The following is a 15,594-nucleotide window of genomic DNA, read 5'->3' as shown; positions in this document are numbered from 1 at the left end:
GCTCTCATACCTGTTGTTTTTATATTCAATTGGGACATCCTATTTGTTGTTTTACACCCAGCTAGTCATGAAAGGAGGAAACCTCCCATGTAGTCACACATTTTGTCAAGAGGTGAACCCTGCCTGTATTACCTATTGGTAATATGCGAAACCATAGGTAAATGGTTCATAGTTTATAGAAGGAACATGTGGAGGGAGTCCAAGAAACTAACACTTTTAGTTTAGCAATTTACCAAACAGGTTCCATTGCAAGCTGTGACAGGTTTAGGTCTAGTAGTAAGGGATTACATGATCCGTTTTCCGCCTAGGCTGTAGAGGCTCAGTGAAGACACACACAGAAACTCACACCTTTATGCCCTCTTGACATGACTAGCGCAAGCCCGCCACGCCCCCAGGCATGATGTCACTGGTACAGACTCACCCCTCACCTGCTCTCTCATCTTTAGCGGCCTCGTCTTCTCTGTTGGTTGTTGTTCCTCATCCCCTTGATGATGAGGATGGTTCCTACGATGACACCGATGACACCCACAGCCAGTCCAAGGGCACACACCACAGTCTGCATCTCTTCTGAAGGTGGGAGGGGCACTTGTGCATCTGCAGAGAAGAGATTGACAGCTGTCACTGGAAGTAACCACAACCTTCCCCTATCTGACTCTGCACCTTTGGTGCTCACTAATGTGACCCTTGTGGGTCCCTGGGATGTTCACACTCATGGGTTGGACACTACATGGCTCTGTTCTGCTGTCTGCTAAAAGTAGGGTCACAGCATGACTCCACCTGCCTGGCCACCTCTGATGCCACTACATGGCTCTGTTCCGCTGTCTGCTAGAAGTAGGGTCACAGCATAACTCCACGTGCCTGGCCTCCTCTGATGCCACTGCATGGCTCTGTTCCGCTGTCTGCTAGAAGTAGGGTCACAGCATGACTCCACGTGCCTGGCGACCTCTGATGCCACTACATGGCTCTGTTCCGCTGTCTGCTAGAAGTAGGGTCACAGCATGACTCCACCTGCCTGGCCACCTCTGATGCCACTACATGGCTCTGTTCCGCTGTCTGCTAGAAGTAGGGTCACAGCATAACTCCACGTGCCTGGCCTCCTCTGATGCCACTGCATGGCTCTGTTCCGCTGTCTGCTAGAAGTAGGGTCACAGCATGACTCCACGTGCCTGGCGACCTCTGATGCCACTACATGGCTCTGTTCCGCTGTCTGCTAGAAGTAGGGTCACAGCATATCTCCACGGGCCTGGCGACCTCTGATGCCACTACTTGGCTCTGTTCCGCTGTCTGCTAGAAGTAGGGTCACAGCATATCTCCACGGGCCTGGCGACCTCTGATGCCACTACATGGCTCTGTTCCGCTGTCTGCTAGAAGTAGGGTCACAGCATAACTCCACGGGCCTGGCGACCTCTGATGCCACTACATGGCTCTGTTCCGCTGTCTGCTAGAAGTAGGGTCACAGCATATCTCCACGGGCCTGGCGACCTCTGATGCCACTACATGGCTCTGTTCCGCTGTCTGCTAGAAGTAGGGTCACAGCATGACTCCACAGGCCTGGCCACCTCTGATGGCTCTGTTTCATGGTCTGCTAGAAGTAGGGTCAAAGCATGACTCCATGTGACTGGCCACCTCTGATGCCACTACACCGCTCTGTTCCTCTGTCTGCTAGAAGTAGGGTCACAGCATGACTCCACGGGCCTGGCGACCTCTGATGCCACTACATGGCTCTGTTCCGCTGTCTGCTAGAAGTAGGGTCACAGCATGACTCCACAGGCCTGGCCACCTCTGATGGCTCTGTTTCATGGTCTGCTAGAAGTAGGGTCACAGCATGACTCCACAGGGCTGGCCACCTCTGATGGCTCTGTTTCATGGTCTGCTAGAAGTAGGGTCAAAGCATGACTCCACTGGCCTGGCCACCTCTGATGCCACTACACCGCTCTGTTCCTCTGTCTGCTAGAAGTAGGGTCACAGCATGACTCCACGGGCCTGGCCACCTCTGATGCCACTACACCGCTCTGTTCCTCTGTCTGCTAGAAGTAGGGTCACAGCATGACTCCACGGGCCTGGCGACCTCTGATGCCACTACATGGCTCTGTTCCGCTGTCTGCTAGAAGTAGGGTCACAGCATATCTCCACGGGCCTGGCGACCTCTGATGCCACTACATGGCTCTGTTCCGCTGTCTGCTAGAAGTAGGGTCACAGCATATCTCCACGGGCCTGGCGACCTCTGATGCCACTACATGGCTCTGTTCCGCTGTCTGCTAGAAGTAGGGTCACAGCATAACTCCACGGGCCTGGCGACCTCTGATGCCACTACATGGCTCTGTTCCGCTGTCTGCTAGAAGTAGGGTCACAGCATATCTCCACGGGCCTGGCGACCTCTGATGCCACTACATGGCTCTGTTCCGCTGTCTGCTAGAAGTAGGGTCACAGCATGACTCCACAGGCCTGGCCACCTCTGATGGCTCTGTTTCATGGTCTGCTAGAAGTAGGGTCAAAGCATGACTCCACGTGACTGGCCACCTCTGATGCCACTACACCACTCTGTTCCTCTGTCTGCTAGAAGTAGGGTCACAGCATGACTCCACGGGCCTGGCGACCTCTGATGCCACTACATGGCTCTGTTCCGCTGTCTGCTAGAAGTAGGGTCACAGCATGACTCCACGGGCCTGGCGACCTCTGATGCCACTACATGGCTCTGTTCCGCTGTCTGCTAGAAGTAGGGTCACAGCATAACTCCACGGGCCTGGCGACCTCTGATGCCACTACATGGCTCTGTTCCGCTGTCTGCTAGAAGTAGGGTCACAGCATATCTCCACGGGCCTGGCGACCTCTGATGCCACTACATGGCTCTGTTCCGCTGTCTGCTAGAAGTAGGGTCACAGCATGACTCCACAGGCCTGGCCACCTCTGATGGCTCTGTTTCATGGTCTGCTAGAAGTAGGGTCAAAGCATGACTCCACGTGACTGGCCACCTCTGATGCCACTACACCGCTCTGTTCCTCTGTCTGCTAGAAGTAGGGTCACAGCATGACTCCACGGGCCTGGCGACCTCTGATGCCACTACATGGCTCTGTTCCGCTGTCTGCTAGAAGTAGGTTCACAGCATGACTCCACGTGCCTGGCCTCCTCTGATGCCACTACATGGCTCTGTTCCGCTGTCTGCTAGAAGTAGGGTCACAGCATAACTCCACGGGCCTGGCGACCTCTGATGTCACTACATGGCTCTGTTCCACTGTCTGCTAGAAGTAGGGTCACAGCATAACTCCACGGGCCTGGCGACCTCTGATGCCACTGCATGGCTCTGTTCCGCTGTCTGCTAGAAGTAGGGTCACAGCATAACTCCACGGGCCTGGCCACCTCTGATGCCACTGCATGGCTCTGTTCCGCTGTCTGCTAGAAGTAGGGTCACAGCATATCTCCACGGGCCTGGCGACCTCTGATGCCACTACATGGCTCTGTTCCGCTGTCTGCTAGAAGTAGGGTCACAGCATAACTCCACGGGCCTGGCGACCTCTGATGCCACTACATGGCTCTGTTCCACTGTCTGCTAGAAGTAGGGTCACAGCATATCTCCACGGGCCTGGCGACCTCTGATGCCACTACATGGCTCTGTTCCACTGTCTGCTAGAAGTAGGGTCACAGCATAACTCCACGGGCCTGGCGACCTCTGATGCCACTACATGGCTCTGTTCCACTGTCTGCTAGAAGTAGGGTCACAGCATATCTCCACGGGCCTGGCGACCTCTGATGCCAATGCATGGCTCTGTTCCGCTGTCTGCTAGAAGTAGGGTCACAGCATAACTCCACGGGCCTGGCGACCTCTGATGCCACTGCATGGCTCTGTTCTGCTGTCTGCTAGAAGTAGGGTCACAGCATGACTCCACAGGCCTGGCCACCTCTGATGGCTCTGTTTCATGGTCTGCTAGAAGTAGGGTCAAAGCATGACTCCACGTGACTGGCCACCTCTGATGCCACTACACCGCTCTGTTCCTCTGTCTGCTAGAAGTAGGGTCACAGCATATCTCCACGGGCCTGGCGACCTCTGATGCCACTACATGGCTCTGTTCCGCTGTCTGCTAGAGGTATGGTCACAGCATAACTCCACGTGCCTGGCCACCTCTGATGCCACTACATGGCTCTGTTCCGCTGTCTGCTAGAAGTAGGGTCACAGCATAACTCCACGTGCCTGGCCTCCTCTGATGCCACTACATGGCTCTGTTCCGCTGTCTGCTAGAAGTAGGGTCACAGCATAACTCCACGGGCCTGGCGACCTCTGATGCCACTACATGGCTCTGTTCCACTCTCTGCTAGAAGTAGGGTCACAGCATAACTCCACGGGCCTGGCGACCTCTGATGCCACTACATGGCTCTGTTCCACTGTCTGCTAGAAGTAGGGTCACAGCATAACTCCACGGGCCTGGCGACCTCTGATGCCACTGCATGGCTCTGTTCCGCTGTCTGCTAGAAGTAGGGTCACAGCATAACTCCACGGGCCTGGCCACCTCTGATGCCACTGCATGGCTCTGTTCCGCTGTCTGCTAGAAGTAGGGTCACAGCATAACTCCACGGGCCTGGCGACCTCTGATGCCACTACATGGCTCTGTTCCACTGTCTGCTAGAAGTAGGGTCACAGCATATCTCCACGGGCCTGGCGACCTCTGATGCCACTACATGGCTCTGTTCCACTGTCTGCTAGAAGTAGGGTCACAGCATAACTCCACGGGCCTGGCGACCTCTGATGCCACTACATGGCTCTGTTCCACTGTCTGCTAGAAGTAGGGTCACAGCATATCTCCACGGGCCTGGCGACCTCTGATGCCACTACATGGCTCTGTTCCACTGTCTGCTAGAAGTAGGGTCACAGCATAACTCCACGGGCCTGGCGACCTCTGATGCCACTACATGGCTCTGTTCCACTGTCTGCTAGAAGTAGGGTCACAGCATAACTCCACGGGCCTGGCGACCTCTGATGCCACTACATGGCTCTGTTCCGCTGTCTGCTAGAAGTAGGGTCACAGCATAACTCCACGGGCCTGGCGACCTCTGATGCCACTACATGGCTCCGTTCCGCTGTCTGCTAGAAATAGGGTCACAGCATAACTCCAAGGGCCTGGCGACCTCTGATGCCACTACATGGCTCTGTTCCGCTGTCTGCTAGAAGTAGGGTCACAGCATAACTCCACGGGCCTGGCGACCTCTGATGCCACTACATGGCTCTGTTCCGCTGTCTGCTAGAAGTAGGGTCACAGCATAACTCCACGGGCATGGCCACCTCTGATGCCACTGCATGGCTCTGTTCCGCTGTCTGCTAGAAGTAGGGTCACAGCATAACTCCACGGGCCTGGCCACCTCTGATGCCACTGCATGGCTCTGTTCCGCTGTCTGCTAGAAGTAGGGTCACAGCATAACTCCACGGGCCTGGCGACCTCTGATGCCACTACATGGCTCTGTTCCACTGTCTGCTAGAAGTAGGGTCACAGCATGACTCCACAGGCCTGGCCACCTCTGATGGCTCTGTTTCATGGTCTGCTAGAAGTAGGGTCAAAGCATGACTCCACGTGACTGGCCACCTCTGATGCCACTACATGGCTCTGTTCCACTGTCTGCTAGAAGTAGGGTCACAGCATAACTCCACGGGCCCGGCGACCTCTGATGCCACTGCATGGCTCTGTTCCGCTGTCTGCTAGAAGTAGGGTCACAGCGTAACTCCACGTGCCTGGCCACCTCTGATGCCACTACATGGCTCTGTTCCGCTGTCTGCTAGAAGTAGGGTCGCAGCGTGACTCCACGTGCCTGGCCACCTCTGATGCCACTACATGGCTCTGTTCCGCTGTCTGCTAGAAGTAGGGTCACAGCATAACTCCACGTGCCTGGCCACCTCTGATACCACTACATGGCTCTGTTCCGCTGTCTGCTAGAAGTAGGGTCGCAGCGTGACTCCACGTGCCTGGTCACCTCTGATGCAACTACATGGCTCTGTTCCACTGTCTGCTAGAAGTAGGGTCACAGCATAACTCCACGGGCCTGGTGACCTCTGATGACACTACATGGCTCTGTTCCACTGTCTGCTAGAAGTAGGGTCACAGCATAACTCCAATTTCCTGGCCACCTCTGATGCCACTGCATGGCTCTGTTCCGCTGTCTGCTAGAAGTAGGGTCACAGCATAACTCCACGGGCCTGGCGACCTCTGATGCCACTACATGGCTCTGTTCCGCTGTCTGCTAGAAGTAGGGTCACAGCATGACTCCACGTGCCTGGCCTCCTCTGATGCCACTACATGGCTCTGTTCCGCTGTCTGCTAGAAGTAGGGTCACAGCATAACTCCACGTGCCTGGTCACCTTTGATAGAAGCCATATGGCTCTGTAGTGTTGCCTGCCAAGAATGTAGCCTCTAGTGGCCCTCACCCAAGACCAACCCAGGGATATAGGGGGCTCTTTAGGTGGCTGCTAGTGGTCCTGGGTTACGCCTTCCTAGAGGCTTGGCTCTGATGTTCAAGCTCTTGTCTACACTACTGGTTGTTTCTGAGGCCCAAGAAGGTAAGTTCAGAGGAGCTATAATTCCTTTCCCTGTTCAGTAGTTTAAAGCATACAAAGAACTCAGGAGTCTTTGCTGACTGATAGATCAGGCTATGACTGATCACAGCACCAGTTCCATCAATGGAAGATGAGCAAGTTGTAGCATTGGGCAGTGTTCAATGGTTCATGCCAGCTCCTTTAAAGACCCCCCCCCCCCGCTGCGATGCCCCTTGACTGGATATGGTATAGTGCTCAAATACATTATGAGGAATATGGCGTCCATTTGGTTAAAAGAGGAACTATAAGTATGGGGAACTCTCATGTCCTTCACCACCCACAAGGGTTGCCAACTGTGCGCTGACACTTACCCCACAGCACGTTCACGGTGTCCGGCTGCCCCCAGTGGTCCACGGAGCAGGTGTACTCGTCCCCCTCTCTGGGGATAAAAGTCATGTAAAGAAACTTCCGGAAGGAGAAATCGTCGTTCGGGTAGAAGTCTGTCTCTCCGACCCCCTCGGACACGCGCTTTCCGTTCTTCAGCCACGTGACGTTGATGGCGGGCGGGAAAAACGTATTCATGAAACAGATTAAGACGTTCGGCTCTCCCAACTCCAGCACGTTCTCCGTGAACACCATCACCTCGGGTGGATCTAAGCAAAACAGGAGGGTGTCAAGAAAAGGCAACTAGAAGGAGGGAAAGAGATGAAAGGGGAGGGCACGAAGCTTCAGATTTAGGACAGGAAAAGAGACAAAGGGAGAGGACAGGAGAAGGATAGAGGGCTGAAGAGAAGTGTGATGCAGGCACTTACAGAGACACATGCTTGATGGTGAGAAAAAGTAGATGATGTGTGATGAGAAGAAAGTGAGGTGGGAGAAAGAGTAAAGGAAAGCAAAGAAGACAGTAGGTGGGACTGATGGATAGAGTGAGATGTTGTCGTGTGGGTCAGTGCATGAGCAGAATTGAGGGTTTTTGTGTGAGTTATAGAGAGTGATCAGTGCTTATGGTCAGTCTGTGAGCAGCAGCCAGTGTGTGACCTCTGCTCAAAGGTGGGACGTGAGGGGCCGCTTCACCTTTCCTGAGTCCTGGTCCCTCCTCACACTCAACAATGGTAATACATAGCATAGTGCACCCGCACATCTGCATGTATAATATATCACTGTGTATATTAGTAGATAGAGTAACTAGGAGTCACATCATCATCAGGTCCTCTATGTGTGTTTGTATGTGGAAGCAGCTACTGAGCTCTCTTCTTTTACTCTGACCATGGTGAGTCTTACAGATAGTTAGACACACGCAGCCTTTCACTTGTTTTGCGTTCCATCTCAGTAAGAACATGCATAGTCGGGGAGGGTTGACCAACATAGCTGGGTATGCCTCGAAATCAGAAGATTCCTTGACTAGTTAGATCTGCTAGTGAGTGTGCAGGGCTGCAGCCTGCAGCAGTGACTCGGTTTTTAAGATACAGCCCACCTGTCCACCCCACACTCGTCCACCCTACACTTGTCCATCCTAGACTCGTCCGTCCTAGACTCGTCCATCCAACATCTGTCCACCCTAGACGTGTCTGTGCTACACTTGTCCACCCTGCACTCCTCCACCCTACACTTGTCCACCCTACACTCGTCCACCCTACACTCGTCCATCCAAGACTCGTCCATCCTACACTTGTCCACCCTACACTCATCCACCCTAAACTTGTCCATCCTAGACTCGTCCATTCAAGAATCGTCCATACTACACTTGTGCACCCTACATTGTCCATCCTAGACACGTCCATCCTAGACACATCCATCCTAGACATGTCCTTCCGAGACACGTCCATCCTACACTTGTCCATTCTACACTAGTCCACCCTACACTCGTCCATCCTAAACTCATCCACCCTACACTCATCCACCCTACACTCATCCACCCTACACTCATCCACCCTACACTCATCCACCCTACACTCATCCACCCTACACTCATCCACCCTACACTCATCCACCCTACACTTGTCCACCCTACACTCGTCCACCCTACACTTGTCCACCCTACACTCGTCCACTCTACACTCGTCCACCCTACACTCGTCCACCCTACACTTGTCCATCCTAGACTCGTCCAACCTAGACTCGTCCATCCAACATTTGTCCACACTAGACGTGTCTGTGCTACACTTGTTTATCCTACACTCCTCCACCCTACACTTGTCCACCCTACACTCGTCCATCCACGACTCGTCCATCCTACACTTGTCCACCCTACACTTGTCCACCCTAAACTTGTCCATCCTAGACTCGTCCATTCAAGAATCGTCCATACTACACTTGTGCACCCTACATTGTCCATCCTAGACACGTCCATCCTAGACATGTCCATCCGAGACACGTCCATCCTACACTCGTCCATTCTACACTCGTCCACCCTACACTTGTCCACCCTACACTTGTCCATCCTAAACTCATCCACCCTACACTCATCCACCCTACACTCGTCCACCCTACACTTGTCCACCCTACACTTGTCCATCCTAGATTCGTCCATCCTAGACTCGTCCATCCAACATTTGTCCACCCTAGACGTGTCTGTGCTACACTTGTCCACCCTACACTCATTCACCCTACACTTGTCCACCCTACACTCATCCACCCTACACTCGTCCATCGCGCAGGTGGACGCCTTCGCTTAGCCTGAGTCGTGCCAGAGTCCTGCCCGTCTGCGCCCGTTAGCGTCTCGGAGGCGGCGGGGCGGCCGTGGACTCTGATTTGGAGCGGGGAGGAAGATACATTATACCTCTGCTACGCTTCGAGCCTTTCGTACTACATCTAGCCTGTGCCGCTCTGTTTTCCCCGGTCGACACAAGGGTAAACGTCGCTGCCCGGCGTGCGGCTGGTCGCCCACTGGGTCACTCTGCCGCGCCCCTAGGACATCTAAAGTGCATGCGAAACATCTTTGTCTGCTGTTGAACACAAGATCGGTAGGAAGACATGCCCAGCACATCTACGATCTTCTTGTTAGGGATAATCCTCTTTGCCTGCTCCTGACCGAAACTTGGTTGGGAGAGGCGTCCAATCCGGACACCTTCACTGCGATCCCTCCAACCTATAATATTTTCCGCCAAGACAAGGCGAAGGGTAGGGGGGGCGGAGTTGCTGTGGTGGTGAGGAAGAACATTTCCTGCTCTGTTCTTCCTGTTAACTCCATTGAGGGCTCTGAATCCCTTGGTTTTACGCTCAGACTGTCTCCAGCTCAAGCACTTAAGGGTCTGTTGGTCTACAGGCCTCCTGGCCCGGTGGGTTCCTTTTTGGAGGACCTACAGACAGCCATCTCGGAGCTGGCGCTGTCTGCTCAGCACTGCTTGCTGGCAGGCGATTTCAATTTTCACCTCGATGTCACGGACGATCCCAATGGGGCTAAACTGCTGGATATTACATCTCCGCTTGGCTTGGCACCGTTTGTGTCAGGGCCTACACATGAGAGAGGGCATACCCTCGATCAAGTGTTCTCTTCTGTCCCAATTGTTGACATCGAAACGCGGCCGGTGCTCTGGTCGGATCATAGACTGATTGGGTTTTCCGTGTTGGAAAATGGGCGGTCTGACATCTGCGCCCCCACGGTGCCCAGATCGGCCTCGAGAGCGTTGCACAGAGTGACGCCTGATATGTTGGAGCAGGCGCTCACGGAACATCCCTGTCCCCTCTCGGGGGATCCGGAAAGAGACACTGAGGCCCTGCAGCTATGGCTGACTGAGAGGTTAGATGATCTTGCACCAAGGGTAACTCCCCGGTCCTCGGTGATACGGCAGTCGGCGCCGTGGTTTACGGAGGCGCTGCGTATGGCTCGCAGTCAATGCAAGGTTGCTGAGCGGGCCTGGCGCCTTCAATATGATGGGGAGGCCAAACTCGCCTATAGATCGGCGGTGAAGGCCTATCATCGTGACATTCTTGGTGCCAAGCGGGAATATCTTGCCAGGAGGATTGAGGTGGCGGCGAACTCCTGTAAGGAGATCTTCACGATTGTGAAGGAGTTCACGACCCCTTCCTCCTTTTCACCCCCGCCTGTATCATCGGATGCGTGGGCATGTGATCTTGCCACTTTTTTCACCGACAAGATTAAGGCAATTCAGGCCTCCTTCTCGGAAAGCGTGGTGGAGGGTTGCTGTGGCCTCGGGGCAGGACTTGGAACATCGTCCCTGCCTACGGCAGTACTGGCTGACTTTCCACCTGTCTCCAGTGATATGTCCCGGGCTCTGCTGGCCAGTCTCAAATCTGGCTCCCCGCTTGACCCCTGCCCTGCCAAATTTTTGGCCGGGATGGCGGCAGAGGTGAATCCCCTGGTCAACCCGATCCTCAATGCCTCCTTGAGGGAGGGGAGTGTCCCTCGCACCTGGAAAAGGGCGATGGTGATCCCCCTCCTGAAAAAGCCTGGTCTTGATGCCGAGGTCTTGGCCAATTATAGGCCAATTTCACTTCTCCCGGCCCTGGCTAAGATCACCGAGAAACATGTTCATGGTGTCTTGTCGAGCTTTTTAGAATCTAACAATTTGCTCCATCCATCCCAATCCGGGTTCCGTCCGAACTTCAGTACGGAAACGGCGTTGGTGGAGGTCTCTGAGATCATCAGGGAGACCTTGGATGTGGGTGGCAAGGCCATGCTAGTCATGTTGGACCTGTCTGCGGCCTTCGACACCGTCCCCCATGAGGCGCTCCTCGCTAGGCTTCATGACATCGGCCTAAGGGGGACGGTGTTCAGATGGTTTTCATCTTTTCTGGAGGGCCGCCGCCAGACGGTCTGGGTTTCCCAGAGCTCCGCCGAGATGCCACCATTGGGAGTTGGGGTTCCACAGGGGTCTGTGTTGAGCCCGACATTGTTCAACATCTTTATGTCCCCCCTGGCGGCTGCGGTGGAGGCTTACGGAGCCCAGATCGTGTCCTATGCCGACGGCACGCAACTCCTTTTCACATGTGCTAAAGACCAGCCATTTGATGGGGAGAGAATACGGGACTGCCTGGATATGGTCTTTGGCTGGTTCCAGCGGAACAGTCTAAAGGCCAATTCCAGTAAGTCGGAGGTGCTATTCTTCGGCTGTGTCATCGATCCCGAGTGGCGGCAGTGGTGGCCGGCCGCCATGTGTCCTCCGGCACAATCTTCCTTGGTGGCCAAAAATCTTGGCGTTAAGCTTGACAACAAGCTTTCTCTCAGATCGCATGTTCTTGGCCTGGCCGGCACCTGTTTCGGTATTCTGAAAATGCTCCGCAAGTTTCTACCACTACTATCTGCGGAGCATAGACGGATTACGGTGCAGGCGCTTATCGGATCCAGGCTAGACTATGCCAATGCCCTTTTCCTGGGCCTTCCAGACTACTTGGTCCAGCGTCTGCAGGTGACACAGAACTCTGCAGCGCGCGCAATCTTTGGTCTGCATAGACGCGCACGGGCTTCTGGTCTTCTGCAGACGCTGCATTGGCTCCCGATCCGAAAGCGGATTATGTTCAAATCCTTGACGCTGGTGCATAAAGCTCTGTTTGGCTCAGGCGCAGGATATCTGCAGAAGAGATTGGCTTTCTATCGCCCTGCCCGCTCACTGCGTTCGGAATCCTTTTTCACGGCTGTGGTTCCACGCGTGAGGAAGGCTCGGATTGGGGGGCGCTCTTTTAGCCTCAAGGCCTCCCAGCTGTGGAACTCGCTCCCACTGGTACTTCGCAGTACTCCCAATTTGCTTCAATTCAGAAAGAATTTGAAGACTTGGCTTTTTAATCTTTCTGTTTAGGTGGATTTTCTTCTCTTTTTCTTTTGGGGCTCCTGTTTTTCTTGTTATGTTGTTATACACTGTAGCTGTATGTGGAAAGCGCCGGGACACTCTTTTAGAGTAGCCGAGCGCTATATAAACGCATTTTAACATAACATAACATAACATCCAAGACTCGTCCATCCTACACTTGTCCACCCTACACTTGTCCACCCTAAACTTGTCCATCCTAGACTCGTGCATTCAAGAATCGTCCATACTACACTTGTGCACCCTACATTGTCCATCCTAGACACGTCCATCCTAGACACGTCCATCCTAGACACGTCCATCCTAGACATGTCCATCCTAGACATGTCCATCCGAGACACGTCCATCCTACACTTGTCCATTCTACACTCGTCCACCCTACACTTGTCCACTCTACACTCGTCCATCCTAAACTCATCCACCCTACACTCGTCCACCCTACACTCGTTTACCCTACACTCGTCCACCCTACACTCATCCACCCTAGACTTGTCCATCCTACACTTGTCCACCCAAGACTCGTCCATCCTACACTTGCCCACCCTACACTTGTCCATCCTAGACACGTCCATCCTACACTCATCTACCCTACACTTGTCCATCCTACACTTGTCCATCCAATACTCGTCCATCCAAGACTCGTCCATCCTACACCTGTGCACCCTACACTTGTTCACCCTACACTTGTCCATCCTAGACATGTACAACCTACACTCATCCATCCTACAATCGCTCATCCTACACTCGCCCATCCTACACTGGCCCATCCTACACTCGCCCATCCTACACTCGTCCATCCTACACTCGTCCATCCTACACTCGTCCATCCTACACTCGTCCATCCTACACTCGTCCATCCTACACTCGTCCATCCTACACTCGTCCATCCTACACTCGTCCATCCTACACTCGTCCATCCTACACTCGTCCATCCTACACTCGTCCACCCTACACTTGTCCATCCAAGACTCATCCATCCTGCATTTGTCCACCCTACACTTGTCCATCCAAGACTCATCCACCCTGCACTTGTCCATCCAAGACTCATCCATCCTACACTCATCCATCCTACACTCGTCAATCCTAGACACATCCATTCTAAACTCGTCCACCCTACACTTGTCCACCCTACACTCATCCATCCTACACTCGTCCATCCTTTACTTGTCGATCCTACACTCGTCCACCCTAAACTCATCCACCCTACACTTTTCTATGCTACACTCGTCAACCCTACACTTGTCCACCCTACACTTGTCCATCCTAGACTCGTCTATCCTACACTTGTCCAACCAAACTCATCCACCCTACACTTGTCCATCCTAGACACGTCCATCCTACACTCGTCTACTCTACACTTGTCCATCCTACACTTGTCCACCCTATACTTTTCCATCCTAGACTCGTCCATACTACACTTGTCCACCCTACACTTGTCCACCCTAGACTCGCCCACCCTATACTTGTCCATCCTAGACTCGTCCATCCTACACTTGTTCATCCTACACTTGTCCATCCTAGACTTGTCCACCCTACACTTGTCCACCCTACACTTGTCCATCTGATAGAGTTCACTTTTCGACACCCTAATTACTTATTGCTGATGTGTGAGTTAGCATCATATGGCTAACTGATGACGTTCGTATATGCACTTATGCTGAATTATTCTACTGCTCCTTACGTATATTCAAATGTATGTGTGACCACATTAGTTTCTTAGCTTAGCCTGTGTGTCACCATTTTGTGTAACCCTCTGTGCCTACGGACCCTGCTCGCTCATATGCCCCTCCCGCAGGAATACAGAAATGTACTAAGACAGCAGTTTTCATTTCTTAGCTTGCTGTGGCCGAAACTAACAAGTCTCTTTATCAGTAATGTTCTCATGCCCAGAGACGCCGAAGCCTAGCTCCATGGCCTTGAGTAGAGATAATAATGTATCCCTCGCAGGTGCAGATGCCTGCTCTATGAGAGCATTGTTTCATGGTCTGGGGCTCGGTAACTTTCCACAAGGGGCGTACCCCTCGTTACTGTATTGCATTATAATGTATTGCTGTGATGCAGAGAGTCAGTCCTCTCGTTCGCACTCCTAGGAGTGAGGTCGGACAGGGCCCTCTCATATGAGTGTTGTTTGTCCTAATAAAGACTTTTGTTTATTCTTCTCCACTGTCCGGCTGACTTCCTGTATAGTGACTATAGGTGAGTGCGGTAAGTCACTCGGGTGGATTTGAGCCACGCTTATCAGATGGCACTCGAATAGGGACCCCGCGATAAGGATCTTTCTCACCCGTAAGTGGGTAGCAGAAGACCGGGGACCCGCTGGTCGGCACGGTGGGCCCGGGTACCCATCTGATGCCGAGCTTGGTTCTCGCAGCGCTGCCCCACCCTGCTGATCCGGAGAGGTCCCGGTTCGGATCTTACCCCGGGGTCCAGAAGGCGGAACTTGAAGCTGACCGTGTTGGTCCTGGCAGCCGGAGGTGGAGAACGGTAGAGGTCGGTGCCGCCTACGGAAGGTGAGTGGTCCACCTGTGATTATTGTAGGAACGGGAGTGTTCCGGGAGACTGGAGTGTCTCCAATGGTTTGAGGAGACGGTGTGCTCCTGGGGCTAGTGTGCTCCGGGGAACTCAGAGTACGAGTTGGTGCTCTGACAGACTTGATGAGGTTGGGGATGTATTTAGATGTAATTGTTTGTAGCGATCCGACCGAATGGTACTGTGGTGAAGGCGTGGCTCATTGTGGGCAGACTCCGGTACTTACCCTGAACTCCTAGTGTGGCGGTTCAGTGGAGGTGAGATCTGGGTTTCCCGCGGTAAAGTGCGCAGCGATCCATAGTGCCGCACGGGTGGCGGATCTGTTCCCCGTCCTCAGAGCAGTTAGCGTACTGTTCGGTCTGCGGTAGAGTCCAGGTTCCCCAGGACTCGGTCGACGGGCCTTGTCCCATTTGGTAACACGTGTTTGGAGATATTGTATATGTGTACGTGGTTTTCTGATGTCTGTCTATATGTGTGTGTGAATGAACTCGAGTTGTGATTCAAGGTAACGTGGTCTGTGGAGAAGTGCTATTTTTACATCGAAGTAAAGATGCCGTGTTTCAGCAAATTACGGTGTTTCGGATGTTGTTATCGACCCTCAGATACTAGGCTGGCTAAAAGCCAACCTGCCCCTCCTGAGGGCACTCCAAGCTTTGATATGTATGTCAAGCATGGATTGCCCCCGATCTTGTTTGGTACCTTATGGCATCGGTACACTGCTGATAATGTGGATTTGCAATGGCCTTTGACGGGTTCTTTTGAGGAGGAAAAATTGGATTATTTACA

The 15,594-nt window shown here is 53.3% G+C and overlaps 1 protein-coding gene across 4 annotated transcripts in view; it reads right to left on the bottom strand.

Moving 5' to 3' along the window:
* Positions 1-15,594, bottom strand: part of LOC147709977 (H-2 class II histocompatibility antigen, A-U alpha chain-like) — a 1,213,889-nt gene that overhangs the window by 22,079 nt on the left and 1,176,216 nt on the right. For 2 of the 4 annotated variants that reach the window (XR_015295832.1, XM_086920663.1), the window contains exons 3-4: positions 6,886-7,167; positions 429-594 (exon numbers count right to left, since the gene is read on the bottom strand). Coding sequence is in view for 2 of the 4 variants with exons in the window: in XM_086920663.1 (XP_086776789.1) it covers positions 443-594; positions 6,886-7,167 (434 nt within the window). In the remaining 2 variants the exon portion in view is untranslated. Of the gene's footprint in view, positions 1-421; positions 595-6,885; positions 7,168-15,594 lie in introns of all 4 variants that reach the window. The other 2 variants (XR_015295833.1, XM_086920664.1) reach the window with 1 other exon arrangement.

This window comes from Lissotriton vulgaris, chromosome 5, assembly GCF_964263255.1.
Source record: "Lissotriton vulgaris chromosome 5, aLisVul1.2, whole genome shotgun sequence".
Classification (NCBI taxonomy): domain Eukaryota; kingdom Metazoa; phylum Chordata; class Amphibia; order Caudata; family Salamandridae; genus Lissotriton; species Lissotriton vulgaris.
This window is presented reverse-complemented; position numbering and strand designations above follow the sequence as displayed.